The sequence below is a fragment of the Zonotrichia albicollis genome, chromosome 6 (genome assembly GCF_047830755.1).
Source record: "Zonotrichia albicollis isolate bZonAlb1 chromosome 6, bZonAlb1.hap1, whole genome shotgun sequence".
NCBI classification, from domain to species: domain Eukaryota; kingdom Metazoa; phylum Chordata; class Aves; order Passeriformes; family Passerellidae; genus Zonotrichia; species Zonotrichia albicollis.
In genome coordinates this window covers 50737380-50753643 of record NC_133824.1, presented here as the reverse complement: position 1 = coordinate 50753643, position 16264 = coordinate 50737380, and the positions used below count along the sequence as shown (strand labels likewise).

General features: G+C 39.6%; 1 protein-coding gene across 1 annotated transcript; it reads right to left on the bottom strand.

Annotated features, from left to right (window-relative positions):
- Positions 1 to 637: 637 nt before the first annotated feature.
- On the bottom strand, positions 638 to 15310 carry SLC5A12 (solute carrier family 5 member 12). Its single transcript, XM_005492317.3, has 15 exons — positions 14954 to 15310; positions 12880 to 12945; positions 11768 to 11819; positions 10445 to 10512; positions 9313 to 9467; positions 7981 to 8121; positions 6450 to 6579; positions 6027 to 6115; positions 5057 to 5169; positions 3910 to 3977; positions 3468 to 3554; positions 2668 to 2846; positions 2354 to 2457; positions 1984 to 2105; positions 638 to 796 (listed from the first exon to the last, which is right to left on the bottom strand). The coding sequence occupies exons 1-15, from the start codon at positions 15308 to 15310 to the stop codon at positions 638 to 640; spliced, it is 1890 nt and encodes a 629-aa protein (XP_005492374.1).
- Between the last annotated feature and the right edge of the window lie 954 nt (positions 15311 to 16264).

The window sequence follows — 16264 nt, the reverse complement described above, 5'->3', positions numbered from 1 at the left end:
GATCCTTTTGAGGTGAAAACTAACACAGATAAAGAACTACCCTGAATTCAAAGTAAAATTTATTACTGCATCCTATAGCTTTTACAATGAGAAGCTATAAAGAAAACTTGAATTCCCCAGAGGGAGCAAACACAGTTATCTTGGTGACTGAAAGACCATTCTGGTCTGTACAGAGTTCCTGTGAGGAGACTCTTTTGATGCTTGGCTGTAGGCTCAGCCTGACCTCTCTTCTTTCCCTCCATCAGAGGGCAGCTTACAGACTCACCTTCGTGAGATACCCCACAAACTTCTCCAAAGTCTTAATTTACCTCAAGTTCACCTTTGCACACTCCCTTCAACGATGAGTTCCTGAATAGAGCATGTGATGCAGATGTATTGCAGCTGTGTCTGAGTGGGAGCTTCCACAACAAAATTCATGAAACATTTCTTCTGAAATAACAGTGCTTCCAAAATTTGATTGTCCCATCATTTCCCAGGTCTGCCAAGAGATTGATGAATAAAAATCTGACCTTTATTGCTATTGAGAGCAGCTGTTCCCTCTTGGTCACCTACAAGCTGGTAAGTGCAGTAAAAGAAGTTATTAATTTCTGAAGCTGAAGAACTAAAGTTTGATTAAATGTCCCTTGTCCTTAAGCTTCTAGAGGCGAGTTTCTCTGCTTATATTTGTATATGAATTCTCCTCAGAATTGTAACCACAGATCTGGTAGGTATTTTCCTTATTGGTATTGTTCTTGAAGGTGTTATCTGTTCTGATTTTATTTGCAGCAGCTTCAGGCAGTTTTTTCTCAAAGTCCATCTGAAAAAAGAAAAAAAATACCCTTGTAGTTTGAAGCCTGTATTCACTGTTTTTTTCCTTTGATTAAAGAAAAATTATGGAAACAGTGCAGAAGAAAAAAGATGTTAATTCTGTATGCCTTTTTAATGAGCTACAAAGCTTTGGGACACCTGGAGAATAGCTGGCCCTGTTGCTGTGGAGGAGGAGGAGGTGGGAAGGAGCAGGTCAGATGAGTGCAGCACTACCTGGTTGTTTCTCTCTGGTGCTGCTCTGGAGGGCAGAAGCCTCAGGGGCTACTGTGATGGGGATGACAGCAGCAAGAGAGCTTCATGAGTGTCAGTTCTAAAGTCCTTTTCTCTGAGCTTGGTGGAAAGCAATAGCTTGGTGAACTGTCTAGGGTGTAAAGTGCAGTTTTGTCCCAGCAGGGAGAGGGAGGTCAGACCCTGTTTTGATGCCTTAGGTTTTAGCTTTTATGTTTTCCAGATTTTGTTCTGCTTTAGTGTGTAGTTCTGAGCTTCATATTAAGTGTTGGTGACCTCACTTCATAGAGCAACTGTACAAAACAGTTCCTTTTCTACCATGGGGCCAAAGACAAATGATCCAAATCTCAGCTCAAGAGCACAAACAACAAGGACTGAAGAGCGAAAAACAAGCAGGATGGGACTGCATGGGCTAAAGCTGGAATGGGACAATTAACTCCAATATATAAATGGAGCAGAACTTAAAAAAGTGAGACCCCCATAAGTGGTCATGCATTTTGGTTCCTCTTGGATGCAGCCCTGGCTGGGCTCTTGTGCTGCCCCAGGTGGATCCATGGAGGAGATCCTTTGAATAAATCCCTGCTTTATTCTTCAGCTCTGTCCAGCCTCTGTTCTAGATCAGAGGCTTTCCTGATCTAGATCATCTAGATCCTGGCTTTCCTGAGGGTTGTTTGTTTTCTGAGGGCCTGAGTCCCCATATTTGATGAAAATGGGAACAATAGGAAAAAAATCTCAGGGAACAATAGGTAACTTACTACTGACCAGAGTTTAGCTGATTTCATTTCCAGTCTCTGCTGCTTATGCAGCATCCCTTGCAGAAGTTCAAGAGCGGCTGTTGAAGGCTGGTTATTTCTCTGCTCAGCCCATGCCCTCACATGGGCGCATGCTCTCATACGTTCCTGTGGCTCCTGCGCCACAATAGGGCTGAGCTGATGGCTCAGCACTCACCTCCAGGCTGTCGTGCTGCACACCACACCAGAGAAATACTTTGAGTCTTTTGGACCAAAAGAAAAACAGGTCGCAGACTGGCTTAATTAACACTGGTGGGATGTCTTCTCCTTTACTAGGTCCTGCAAAAAGAAAATAGTAATAAGTGAGTCTATGGATAGCTGGCTATGAGCCTTGGGAGCCTCAGACCACAGACCATGAGGTGGGGGAGCAGGATCAGAGCCCACTGCCCACTTCTGAGTCTGTGTCCCAAGTCACCCAGTAGACTTTTTAAAAGTTTTTTTAACAGCTGAGTCAGCTTATGCAAAGGTATGATTATTTATATATGTCTGTATATATATATATGTCTATGTATGTTTAGAACACCAACCTGTTATAAAGCTTATCAACACCCCAGTGATGGCACAGCCCACACAGCCAATGGCACTGAAGTACAGGTAAGACAGGGAGTACCAGGTGTCTGCCAGCAGAGGCCTGTGAAGAGGTGACAGAAACAGCTAGTGATGAGTATCAGTTAAGTTTGAGTTGTTGCCTGACTGAGCCAGCACATGCTGCAGCTGATGTGACATCTGGCACCAGTCTGCACTCCCAGCCTGCCCTGTCAGTACTGCCTGCACCCCAGCCGCAGGCTGGGGGGCACACTTGGCAAAGCATAGGCTTAAATGGTAACAATAGGAAAAATACCTCTCTGGAGCCAGCGTGGGAGCTGCTGTTAGCAGTGCCTCGGTGCTATTAGCCAGGGTGCAGTTGAGGGTAGACAGCTGCAGAGGGATGGACTTTGTTGGTGGTGCAGGGTAAATAAAAGAGCCAGTGCCAGCCCAAAAAGCCAGGCTGATCCCAGCTAAGAGGCCTCCAAGAGCACCCTTGGAAAGTATGGAAAGATACTGTTAAAAGATTGTATGTGCAAAGTGCTTTTCTGTGAATGTGAAATAGCCAGGAGTAGGTATGATGGGTTATGGTGTAAATAAATTCTGTTCTCTCTCAACTAAGCTATAAAACATGGTGTTTTAGTGCTCTCTGTTTGTAAAAGTTAAAGCAGAAGTGTGCTTAAAGCTGTAATACAGGTTTTAGTTTTACCTCTGCTAGCCTTGATAGGAATCCTGATGGCTCAATATGGAATGAGCTCATGATGTGTTTTGAGTGAAAGAATGAAGGCAAAGCTTTTGAAATCACTCTGTGCATCCCAAAGCTGGGGCAAGTATTGAATAATTTTTTCTTCTTAATGAAACTCAGAAAAAAAAATTAAGAAATCCTTCATGTGAATCTAATCACCAGTTATTCCACAGCTGGGTAGACATAAATTCAGCAGGATAAATTTAGGCAGGGAAAAGGCATATATAAATAGATCTTAGATCCTCAGGCGTTAAATCTGAAAAGCAGTTCAAGGACCTAAACAATTTTCAAAATTGAGTTTTTACCAAAAAACTTGGTAAAAAAACCTAAACTAAACTTGATATTTTAGATCAGGATTTTTGTTTACTTACCTTCCAGTTAGCACAGGGAAAAACAATTCCCAGAGTAAATAATCCCAGCATGGGTCCCCCACACATCCCATGGATGGAGAGGGAAGCCTGTGGGTGCAGAGAAGAAAGAGGAGTTCAGGGCAGCAGCTGAGGGGAAGCATGCCCAGTTCTGATTTTGATCTGTAATTTTCTCTGGGAAAATGGTGATGGAAAAGGGATAGGTAGTGATTTCAGGACACAGTTAGAGAGAGAATTGTGCTCAGTATTGTTTCCTAGCAGTGAGTCAATAGTGAAGGAGTTAGAGGACTTTTCTTTTTCCCTTACTTATTCCTCTCAGCAAAATGTCCACAGAAATGGTTTGGGTAATCTAGTAGCCATCAGAGCTGGCAGCATTATTTGCTCAGTTCATTATATTTTGTGTTCATTCCTATTCCATTAATTGCATTTCTGAAGCAAGAAATACCTGCACGACTCCTCCCAGCAGCGATGCTGCTGCAGCCATGGAAGTGCACAGGACACCGTACAATACACCTGGAAAAGGTAAGGTAGGGAGGCTCTCAGTGCTGGTTAAGGTGGGGATGGCTTCCAGCTCAGTAGTGTCTGAGGTGACCAGCCAGCAGAGGGGAATTGTCACTTCTTATTGCGTGTTTAGAATAGACCATTACACACCCGTAAGTGGCTTGTATGAAGTCTTGTTGGGTTTTTGGTGGATTGATATTTCTTACAAAGTAGAACAATAGCAATGAAATTAATTTAGAAGTTATGCCTCATATAAGAATGTTTCTGTTGCCTTTAAGTATCACTTCTAAAATAATCTAATAAATGAGTTGAGAAATGATAAAACAGCATGGCTTTTTTCCCTTGACACCAGTTTTAACTTTATGGTAGGTGAAACTCTGTATGCAGCAGCCTTGAGTAAAGCCAGCCAAAACTTCTGGGCTAGCACACCTTGGTTTCAGATATAAAAATTATCTTGCTAGGTCCAGAGTGAAAAAACTAAGTAGTAAGTGGAAAAACAAGAAGGGAGAAGACTAGAAGCAGTTACAGAGATAGAAAATAGATGAGTTTGGTGCTTTCATTATATTTATGAATTTTAATAGAATTCTTATGGTATTATCACGGTATTCATAAAAGGGTTATGATGTTACTGCTATAATTGTAACAAATGTCATAAAAATTTAAATAATGTTGGATGCTTGATATGTTGATGATGTTTAGTGGTTTTGTTTTGTTTTGGTTTTATGCTTTGTTCTCTGAAAAGCTGAATAACCTGCTTATGCGATACTCTGAATAGAAGATATCTACTGTATTACTCTAAATAAATACTACTATAGAGTAATATGGTAATAACTACATTAACATTCTTTCTGTGTTATGAAGAGTGTTTTCCAATACTTTCAGTAGACTAGACTTTTCCAAGGATTTTGAGTGGGGGTTGTTCATGCTAGTCTCTGTTTGTTCCTCTGCCCTATGGTGCTGATGATGCTACCAAGGCCTCAGCTGATGTTCATCTGGGGGTTTATAAAGTGTTGCATTCCTGTTTCTGAGGGAGTCTGTCTGTGCCAGTGCCCTTTGCTGCTAAAGAAAGGGGTCTTATCTGGAGTACCCACACAAGCCTTTGCTGATCCATGTGCTCATCTTCTCAGAGATGTTTGGGAAGCCTTTCTTGACCAAGTCTTCAAAGGTAACAGTTGCTAAAGCATTGATGCTGGCAGCTACCGTGCTGTAAAAAGGGAGAAGAATGTAAGTAAATAGGAAGCAATATAATCTGGAATCAAGTTGTATTCATATAGAAATGCTTCCTCTTTTTCAGCACTAATGCTCTCCAAGAACTGTATGATTCACAGTATTTTTCATATATGCTACTTTAACTGGGGAGGTTCCTGCTGCTTCTCCAATTGCTGGGGGCTCTGCTTCGTGCTAGCATGGAACAAGATAAAAACACATCCTAAGTGACCCTTCCTTTTACAAGTTTGCAAAGACTTTAAGTATAGACATGTTCCAGAATTAAAACCCTACTCCCTCACAAATTGAAGGATGTGCAGTAACCCCTACTGCCACCCTGGTCCTCCATGAATGGCCCAACTCTTTTAGCTGGGTGAGTGAGCCTGTTTTTGGTGAATACAGTTCAGATAGACTTAGTGAAAATGTTTATACCCCTGACTATGATATTGTGGCAGTTACCTTAAGTAAAGACAATTTCACCATGAGCAGCTCCCAAGAGTATTTTGGGAAGTTAAACTCAGTTTTTCTACACTTTCTTTGTATTGGTAACATTATTCTAAAATGTATTTGGGATAAAAAGATACTGGAGATGTGGAGTTAGACTTTATCATAAACATAATCATAGAATAATTTAGGTTGGACAAGACCCCTAAGGTCACAGAGTCCAACTGTTTACCCAGCACAGTCAAGTCCACCACTAAGCCATGTCTCTAAGTGCCATATCCACGTGTCTTTCAAATATCTCCAGGGATGTAACATAATTAAACAAATTCTTAGGGTTTCATATTTTGACCTCATTCTGGATCCTCAAGAAATTACCATAAACAGCTAAAATGTCAATTCAGATTCACAAACCTTAGTGTTCCACTGAATGCACAGGCAACAAACAGTCCTGGGACTCCTGGCATCGAAGAAAAAATGTCCATAACAAAGTATGGCATGAGCTAGCATAGAAGGAGCACACAAGCAACACAAGAAATTAATTAAGGTAATGGAAGCAAAGTATTTTATGTTTATTAGCATGTTGCTAAATTCTGATGTTGTCCCAAATAACATGGTTTCAGATTTTGAGCGAAGGGAATATCTTTTGGGGAAAATACTCAACTGAATTAATACTGCAGGAGTGCCAGAATAGATATTATTGTAGCCCTGATATGGCACTCACCTTAGTCCCTGAGTGCTGGAAGGACATAGAGCATTGCATAAAATTAAACTGTTCTGATATGTGCTATATCTGAGCCCAAAGCAGCTCCTTAATATTGTAATGGACATCTGTACCTGATCAGGAGCTGAAATGAAAGCAGCTGTCCAAGGGTCACAACTCTTGTAATGAGAGTACATCACCAATCCACAAAATACTGCACACACCAGGACTGTCCAAAGTCCCAATAAATTCAGGTAAAGTGCCCTAGAGGAAAAGAGGGAAACTGTTTAATGGAAGATAAACTAAAAAGTTGTTATAAGATACTTATTCTGAAGTTTTTTGGGAGATCTCTTAATTTCATTTGGTTATATAATTCAAACTGGCTGTATAATTCAAAGCAAGATGAAAAATAAAAAAAAGGAAAAGCACACCATCTCTGTGGCTATAGGGCAAGGATAAAGTTTCCAAGCAACTCCATAGAGCTGGGAGAGTCAAGTAGCCTCAGTGCAGAATGGGCTGCACTGAGGGCTGGGTCTGTAATGCCTGTCCCTTGTAAGAACAGATTTTTGCCTGTTGGGAGATGCTGATGCTGCTCTCCCTTTAGAGCACACAGAATATTGTTTCCAATGTTACCGTAACAGTCAGTACAGTAACAGTCAGTGGCTTTTTAACAGGACAGTAACAGTCCTGGTGGCTTTTCTCTGTTCCGTGAATGGATGTGGGTGACAGCCTCTGCTGGGGAGGTTGTATGGCTGTGGATCAGCAATCCTGCAGGCTCTGAGAGCTGCCAGGATTTACAGAGCTCACATCCTGTTTGGACACACTTTGCACAAGATCTGTTGCTAAGGCCAGTTCAGAGTGTGCTGCCAGGAAACAAAGGTTAACACAACTTGTTACTGGTGATGTTCTCCCTGGTGTGACTTCTAAATGCTTTTCAGACACTGAATTATCTACAGGATGAATTCATATAGACAGTCATGACCTTCAGAGAAATTAATGGCTTTACAGTCAGCAAAAAAGCTAACTGTTTTAAAAAGGAAAAAATTAATACCTTTATTCTTTAGCTGCATGTGCAGGCAATTGGCCCTAGCTGTGTGAAAAAAATCTGATTGTTTAGTAAAATATGTCTACCTATGAATATATTACTGCTGAAGTTGAGGCAGGTAGCAAGCTGGAGACTTCTATATCTATATTGTGAAGATTCACTTTGTTCTTCATTGATTCTGATTATTCTGACGCTGCAGAATTTTAAGAAATTAAGATTTATTTAGGTAAGACCTTGTACTGTAGTGCTCCACTAAATCAATAACAACTTGTAATCCTGTATAACATAAACACAGTTCCAATAGATACATTTTTACAATGAGATTGTAGATAGCACAACTTCGGTGTTGGCGTCTTTGCCATACTCTCCTTCTGAGGATTAGTTTGTCAGCCTGATCACAAATTGATAAGCTGCAAGAGATGGATTTCTCTTTTTCCTCTGCATATACTTAGGTCATTTTGAGCCAGAGGTAGTAAGTCTGTCAGAGCAAAATTAGCTTACTACCACCTAATGGCATCCCAATATTTATTTATCATATAAATACATTTTTTCAGTATAGCTGACAAACTTAGTGTAATTCTTGATTGATTGCAGGAATAGGTTAACAGCAGGTAGCTTACAGTTTAGCATGCCTTTCTGATTTGCAGGAAATGCATCTCTGTATTGTGGACTGATTGACTCCATAGAGCCCTAGCCAGGTAAATGTTCCCCCAATAACTATTGTCCAGAAGGTATGTCGTCTCAAAGGATCAACATCAAAGCTAGAAGAAAGAAAGAAAGAAGAAATTATTTTTTTTATTTAAACATATTTTTTTCAGCAAGAGGTAGGTGATTTTTTCAGAACTATCTGGTGTGTCCTACCATTTGAATCAAAAAATTCTGCATTGGTAATATGGTTTTCCAGAACAGACGGCATTGGATGTGTTCAGGTTTGGAAGTTTTTATACTTTTATACTGGAACACATTGTTTTCATGACAGGATAAACAAATATCATTCAGACCTAGTCAGAGGATCACTTAATTCAGATTAATTAAATTTATAATGGTGCTTATGCTCAGACATCTGACCTGTGTCATGCTGTAGCAGACCTACAAGCCATCCTGCCTGGGACCCCATCTTCTATAAGGAGCAAGGTTGTTTACCAAACTCTAAAAAAATCCAGCAGAGTTTTAGTAATAATTTTTAATAATTAATAATAATTTTATTTATAATTAATAATAATAATTATAACTGCCTTTACAAGAAATTGCTTCAGCTGCTGTGTTATCTAACAAAATTCTGCTACTCTGCAAATCTAACTTGTACAAGTATATTTTTCTGTCTCGAATGTGTAGTCTTTGCAGTTCTTCTTATCTTGGTTGGGACAGCAGGTAACATTTGACCTTGCTGCTGGATTCTGTCACTGACTTGCCTTGGTTAACCAACAAATGCCCCAAACAACCAAACGAAGATCAGATTTCTATCCCAGTGCACTGGTGCACTATTGCCTGCTGCTGTGGTGAGTGCAAGTAAAACAGTGTCTGTTTTATGAATAGAAAATGAAAGATATATACAATTAGCCACTGAGATAAGCTCAGTTGAGTAGAACATGGTGCTAATGGCATCAAGGTTTCATGTTTGATCCCTTTATGGGCCATTTACTTAAGAGCTGGACTTGTTGATCCTTGTGGATCCCTTCCAACTCTATTCTGTGTATGAAATTGGAAGGTATAATTAGGCTGCATTTGTAGCTACACATGGAAAAATGGCTAATCTCCCCTTCAGTTCAGCAGACCTTTGATTAAAGGTCAAATGCACTGCCAGTAGCTGAAGAGATGAGGAATGGACTTCTCTGAGTTTCCAGAGTTATTTAATAGCAAGTTTGTGTATTTTTGACTTACTGAGGGAATGGTTTCTAAACATTAAATATGTTTAGAACAGAGAGGAATGGTTTGCATCATTTGTTTCTTACTCAAATATGTTTAGCCGAGATCCTTCATGGGCATCTTCCCAGACTTTGGTCACTCCACCGTTCAGACTAGTGCCTCGAATCAGAACCGCCACGAAGCCAGCCACCATAACAACCATTTGAAATGCATCTGTCCAGACAACAGCTTTTAATCCTCCCTAGAACAAAGAGAAACTGTACACCCCCAATCTTCTTTCCTGTTGCTCAAGTACTGAAAAATGTAGCAAGACTCCTAATTTTGACAGCTTCTGATCTGTATGTGCAGGACCCAGCAAATCAGGGCTCTGTATTCTCCCACAAAGTGTGTATTTTTGCAGGTCAGAAAATTTCGCAGCCTAAATAGTTTGTTCACAGGCACAGAAGGATATTTGACTTTCAGTTAAAAGCTTTTTTACTGCCTCCTTTATATGCATTTGAAGAACATATGATAGTGTGGAACTTAGGGAGTTTTGGCCCGTTCCTACATCTCATAGGAATCCATATGTTCTCAGAGCCCACAATTAGCACAACACAGGAAAACATCTCCAGACAATTTGCCATTCAGCTTTTTCCATAGCTTTCTTATTTGATCAAATCAGTACTAGAGCACATAATAAGTGTTTTCAACAGGAGTGGAGCGGTATATTGAAAAAAAAAATTATTAGTGGCAATGAGAATGGCAATTATTTGTGTCTTGAGCCAAAGGGCTCTGCTGCTTTGCTGCAAATATCTATACAATATATTTGGTTTGGAATTTGGAATCTCGCGTTGCTTCCACTCAAAAGTAAAGCTCTCTGACCTTTATTATCCTTCCTAGGTTTTAGTGCTTTGTTCTTGAACACAATTTTCATTGAAGTGTTTTTCAGCTTATAATTTGTAAAAGATAAGAATCATCTTCTCAAAAGAAGACAAGGGAAGCTTATTGCCTCCTTATCTGGATTCTGTCTCAAGATGTCTTGTTTAAACGTGGAGACATACAGCAGAGGATTAGAGAGGTTTTCTTTCCCACCAAATAGATTTCCTTATAACACAGAATGTGGAAGAAATTTATCTGTGTTCTTCACAGGAGCCATCTTTTTCTGATAGTGTGTAATGTTTAAAGGATGGTTGAATTAACCGTCTGCGTTCCAAGTATTCAGTTACGCCTGTTACATACCAGAGTGCAGTAGAAAGTGCAGACAATTCCTGTTGCAGCTACAGAGCCCCAGAGATCAAATCCAGTGACTGTGAAACCAGTGAAAACAAAACTGTGAGTGAAATGGGTGTGAGTCATCTGGAAGGTAGCAGAAGAGCTGTAATCCTTTAGCTTTAGAAGGATAGGAGCAATCTTTCGTGTCTGTTAGGAACTTTGCTGGATTGTTCAAGTTTTGTAGAACTTCTGGATACTGTTTTTCATTGTTGTTTTCTTTTGAATTGAAATTAACTAACTTTCAAGCAAAAGTAAGAATACTTGCATAAAGCAAAAATGTCATTCTGACAGGACAGAGCTTTATAAGCAATGCTTCACTTCTGTTCTTAGTCCAGACTTCGTCTTGAGAAACCAAGTTCTTCAAAGATTCCCAAAAATCCTAAGATGAATAACCCCCAACCCCTAAGTAATTCCATTACCTGCATCTAAGAATGATTTAATGCTAAAATGAACTTCATTAAAACAAATTTTTGTGTTCATTTTGCTTCGTAAAGTTTCTTTACACAAAATGCACACATTTTGTTCTGGCTGATACTGAAATTTCACCCACCAGTCATAACCTGTGAGGGCAAAACCTATTTGTAAAGGTTCTCTTATTAGCAAAGTTAGTGTGGTGTGATAATGAATGAGAACTTTCACATGGAATTCAGCTGCATGATAGAGGAAGAAAATTTGGTGCTGTATGAGCGGTGGGATCAGTCTGAATGCAACTCAGATAATGAACAAAGAAAAGATATTTACAATCTCTTCCCAGACAATTTTGGTAAAATCAGGTTTTGGGCCACAATGATTCCTTGTGCCCTATGACAGCAAAATTACAAATCCCACCTATGATGATGGATTCTTTATGCCTAATTTGCAAATATTAATTGAAGAAGTCTAGGGGCAGACAGATGAACAGCATTCATCTCTGGCTGCAGGAGAAGGGGCTATTCCCAAGGAAACCTGAACACAAGAGACAGGAATGGGGGCAATCAAAGTACATAGTATGGTTTTGGATCATCAGCTTGTACTGTGGACTTTGTCAAGATGTTGGGAAATTGTTTGCTTCAGGTCTCTTCAGGCGGTACTGAGTGGGAAGGAGAGCAGAAGAGCAACCACGAGGTTCCTGCTAATTTTGGGTGTGAGAGGAGCTAGGGGAGTCAGAAATGTGGAGCTATGAGGTGAAGGCAAAAACCTTCTTATAGCACCTTTGAGCAGGTTTTATCTATTTTTGTTACTTCTTTTACTGAAGCAATCCCTCTGGTGTGGTTATTTGGGGTAGCAGTGTAGTGCAGCATAAGAACTCACCTTGGTTGAGTGCCAGTGATGGAGCATAGACCACTATTCCTGTGTACAGGATCTGAAGGAAAAAAATTATATGTTTGAATGCTCGGTGATAGAACTTGTATTTAGAGTAGGGCTGTGAGCAAAATAGCAGATCTAGGGTTTCTTTAGATCAGCTTTTATTGTACTATGGCTTTCTGTTTCAGCCCTTAAAAATTAAAATGTTGTGTTTAGTTCTTTTCTGAGGGGAGAACCATTATCTGTCTTTGTATTACCTATTTCTCTACTGCTAAGACAAGTACATGACAAAATATCCTCATGAAATAGAAAAAGGATATCTCCAGAAAACACAAATAGTGATACAAAGTTGCATTGATATTAGAAATTAAATTTTCATTTTTCCATTCAATCCCTTTCAAAGTAACTGATTCAATACCTTTTATGTCTAAGATCTGAGAGAGCTGATGGAGAAACTAAGCATCAAAGTCACTTAGCATTCAGATCTGTTGCCAAATGTTTGGGAATAATTAAAATGGAATTAATGCAGAAGAAAATGTCTCCTAATCTCCCATTAAAACCTATCTTTCCATTAAATACACAAATAGTGTAACCTTTCAAGATGGTCACAGCAGTGACCATCATGGGACCACAGCTAGCAGGGCATCTGCCCTACAAGGATACCTTGTAAAGCAGTTTTCAAATAGGACACTTCACCTCAGTGTCATAAATGGGTAACTAAACATACCCAGTGAAGCTTGACCAGCTTCTCAACAAAGGCAGAATCCACTTGTTTGGGAAGAGAGAGGCTTCCAATGAACATAATGTGACCAAGAATGTGCTGAGAGAGTACAGCCCAACATGTGTTAAATACAGCTAAAGAGTGTTAAAGACAGCTAAAGAGTGTTAAAGACAACTAAAATGGCATTCTTAATACTAAACAGGAAGGGTTAGGGCAGTTAGACAGTTAAAAATACAATCTGACTTTCTTTTCAGCATTCATAGTTCAAGTGAAAAAAACTAAGAAAAAAGACTACTCATTAAAACATCTCATTATAAAAAATGTGGTGTATGGGACTAGGCTGTGAAAATCAGTGGTGAGTGAAAGTAGCATAAAAAAAGAGTCAATGTTGTCTTACCGTCTGGAGGATGTAAATCAGTGTTGCAGCAAGACGGACAATCTTGTTAAATCTTAACTCCAAATACTAGGAAAAAGCGTAATGTCAGTAAAGTGCACATGTAGCATCTGTGACACAGCTGTTACCTTCTGTTTGCCCCAAGTGACACCTTAATGTGCTTACCAGTAAACTTCCTGGCAGCTGGCCCTGCTGCTGTGAGCAGCTAATGAGGAAAGCAAGATTGTCATTAGACAGAATGATAATTAGATTTAAGAAATCAATCTCCTCATCTGAACCAGGGGAAGATCTATATTGGGTTGCAGTAATCAATATCTTCTTTGCACCAGGAATAACTAGAAGATCCCAAGAATTACAAAGAAATTTTAACTTCAAATGAAGGTATATTCCAGCTCTACAATGAGGAAACTTGAGCTTGTCTCTAGTAGAAGTAGCATCAACTCCAGTAGTGCCAAAAGTGGAGGTGGAGCAGATGGTGAAACAGCAGCATGGAGTTTGCTGGTACAGGAGCTGAGCTGGCTTTCCCCCTTTTTCTGTGTTAGCCTAAAGCCAAATCTTCACATCACCAATATGGAGAGGTACGAAGGGGGATCTTAGGGACTTCCAGGTTCAAGGATGTGGAGAAGTGTTGCCACCTTCAAAAGAACTGCAGAGGTGAGTGGATCTCTAGACCCAAAAGCCCAGGTTTTAAGGCTGAATCACAACCTGGAGTCTTTGCAGAGTCTCTCTGCCCCATGGCAGCCCCCATACAGGGAGGCTCTTCTTGGGCCACAGTCCCATGTGCCCCCCAGACACCCAGCTGGAGGCCTGTACATGTTTTCGCATGTTCATGGCCTGTACATGTTTTCTCTCTTTACAAGTCTCTAGGCTGTGCACTTCCTACTGCCAAAATATCTTTTTCTTTTCCATTTTTCTCATGCTGATCTTGTGTTTCTTGCATAATAAACCCCACAGTCTGCCATATAAATGCATGGCTAATTTATGTAACTTGATCTTTTTCTAAAAATAATTTGTGAAGCCAACAGTCATCTTTGCAGCATGCTTGAAGGGTCTCTCCATCTACAATGACCCTTTTGCTGGTTCATATGACAAAAATAATTCATTCTCTAGCATTGTATCAAAAGCAGCTAGAAAATGCAACTACTTGCAGCAATGGTCAATTTTGCTCTTCACTGACCTGAAAGTATTTCCATATACCCAGGCAGATCTGTTTGGCCAAATTTCCTTCCTTGGATTTGGGCTTAGTGAGCATGAGCAGCTTTTCTGTTACCAGAAGGTTCCGTGTGAAGGAACCCAGCTTTGTCATCCAATTCATGCCTAGTTGAAACTGCCCACAGTGGAGCAACCAAACTTGCAGGAGCTGATTGAAGTGAGTAAGAGGCCATCCCAAATGGTCAGTAGCTGTCCTGTGGATGTGCTGTTTATAAGGACTGCTACTGAACTTTGTTATGAAGGAAAAAATGTGTTCCAGAGAAAATGCCAGGCAAAAAACTCTACAAATTTAAGAAGTCATTGATTTCTTTTCCTAGAGAATGCTTGAATTTATTCTCCAGCCCTGACTGGTTTTTCTTCTTCTTTCTTTTTTATTTTTTTGAACAAGCCTGCCACCTTCTTTTTCTTCTTCCCACCGCAGCTACTTAGATATAGTAACTTGGTCAAATTTACCATATCTAGACTAAGTTTGAATTGGATAGTATTGAATGTTGTTCTTAAAGTCTGTCTCTCTAAACCAGAGCAGAATACTCAAAGACCAGAAACATTTGGATACGCTTAAATATTTTCCAGCTGTAATTTAACTTGATGCTGTGCGTAAACCCTTATCCAGTCTGTGCTATATGTGCATAAAAGGAGCTCTGACCCTTAGACTAGGATTTCAGCTTATGCCATATGAATAGCTAGTTTAAATAAGTAAATTAAATTTAAATGCAAATTATTTCTAAAAATAATTAGTATATCAATATATTTGTTCTGTAAAACACTGCAGAAAGCTTTCTGTCAAAGATTTTTCTCTAAAAAAATATATTCATGATAATTAGTTAGGCTAGAATAATGCCTTTATTTTATGATTTCTACTTACCTCATAAGTGCTTGTGATGCCAGATCTATAAAAAACAGGTAGAAAAAGTTCAGAAGTAAAAATGATGACAAGTGTGTATGAAAGAAAGAAGAGCACAAAGGATGCCCCATAGCGATAAACTTCGGAGGGTGTCCCCAGGACTGTCACTGCTGACATGAAGCTTGATGTAAGAGAAAAAGCTATGGGTCCACATGTCATCTGCCTACCGCCCACCAAAAATTCCTTTGAAGTTTTCTTTTTCCTCTCTTTAACTGCAAAAAAGACTCCAATGCTGGCAGAGACTAAAAATAGGGCTGCAAAAACAATATAGTCCCAAGTCACAAATTTTTTAACTTCTGGAGCTACAAAGTTTGGCATTGCCAAACCAATTTACCAATTGGTATAATTGATATACCAAATGTATAATTCTCTGATGGAAGATTCTGTTTTCCTGTGTCTGCTGCTCTGACCAGATTGACTCTGTTGACAGCAAAGATGAATCTTATCTGTAGCTCAGCAATGACAAAAAATAAACTGGAAGAGTGTTCAGCCAGAACACTTTTTCTAATCCAGTTCTGTTCTAAGGAGTTAAAAAAAAGGTAGCTAAGGATGAGTTAAGGAGGAATACACTTAGACCCAAGTACTGTGGGTGCTTCTGCCAGGCAAGCTGAAATAAAGGAGTTAGCTGTGAAATCTGTAGTACAATCCCTTTTTATCTGTATTGTGTAAGTTTAAGGTTAAACATTAGCCTGTCACATTGACATGATCCAACTCTTTTCTAATGTCTCAGCATTTTCAAATAATGAAACGAGAGCAATAGAGGGGGGAAAAAGGAGAGAAAAAGGAAGGGAAGCTCAGTGTACAAACCTGTAATCTCAGTAGTGAGTTCATTTTCAGAGAAGCAGTTTCCTCATATGGTTAAAAACTGATCTTGAATGCCAGCAATAGGCTTTGCAGCTGTCCTTTGAGATGCTAAGTGTGCTCCTGGGTAGAATTCTCTGGAACTTACCATGGCCATAAGAAACTAAAGTGATTAATGGTTAAAACTAATTATGGTGCTCCCCCCCCCACCTGCTGGAGTTCAGCCTTGGTGTGTTTGGAAACCCAATGGGCCTCCAGATGTGTAGTTTGTGCTGAGGGTGAGTTTCAGTTAGAAACTAATTTTTAACTGACTTCTGCCAAAGACAATATAGCTTCTGTGGGTTCATGTGAGAAATTGCTTATTTTGTTTGTCCATATAAAACTTCGTTGGACTTACAGGACTACAGAATCATAGAAAAACAGAATGAACTGCAACATTTATCTTAACTATTTCTTTGGCATAATTTTGTA

Excerpts from the sequence above, each read along its gene's own strand:
- SLC5A12 (XM_005492317.3), bottom strand. The coding sequence starts at position 15,310 with ATGCCAAACTTTGTAGCTCCAGAAGTTAAAAAATTTGTGACTTGGGAC. Across the intron at positions 8,122-9,312 it reads TCTCGGCTAAACATATTTGA|CTTTGATGTTGATCCTTTGA; the intron begins GTAAGAAACAAA and ends TCTTTCTTCTAG. Across the intron at positions 5,170-6,026 it reads GCATTCAGTGGAACACTAAG|CACGGTAGCTGCCAGCATCA; the intron begins GTTTGTGAATCT and ends CCCTTTTTACAG.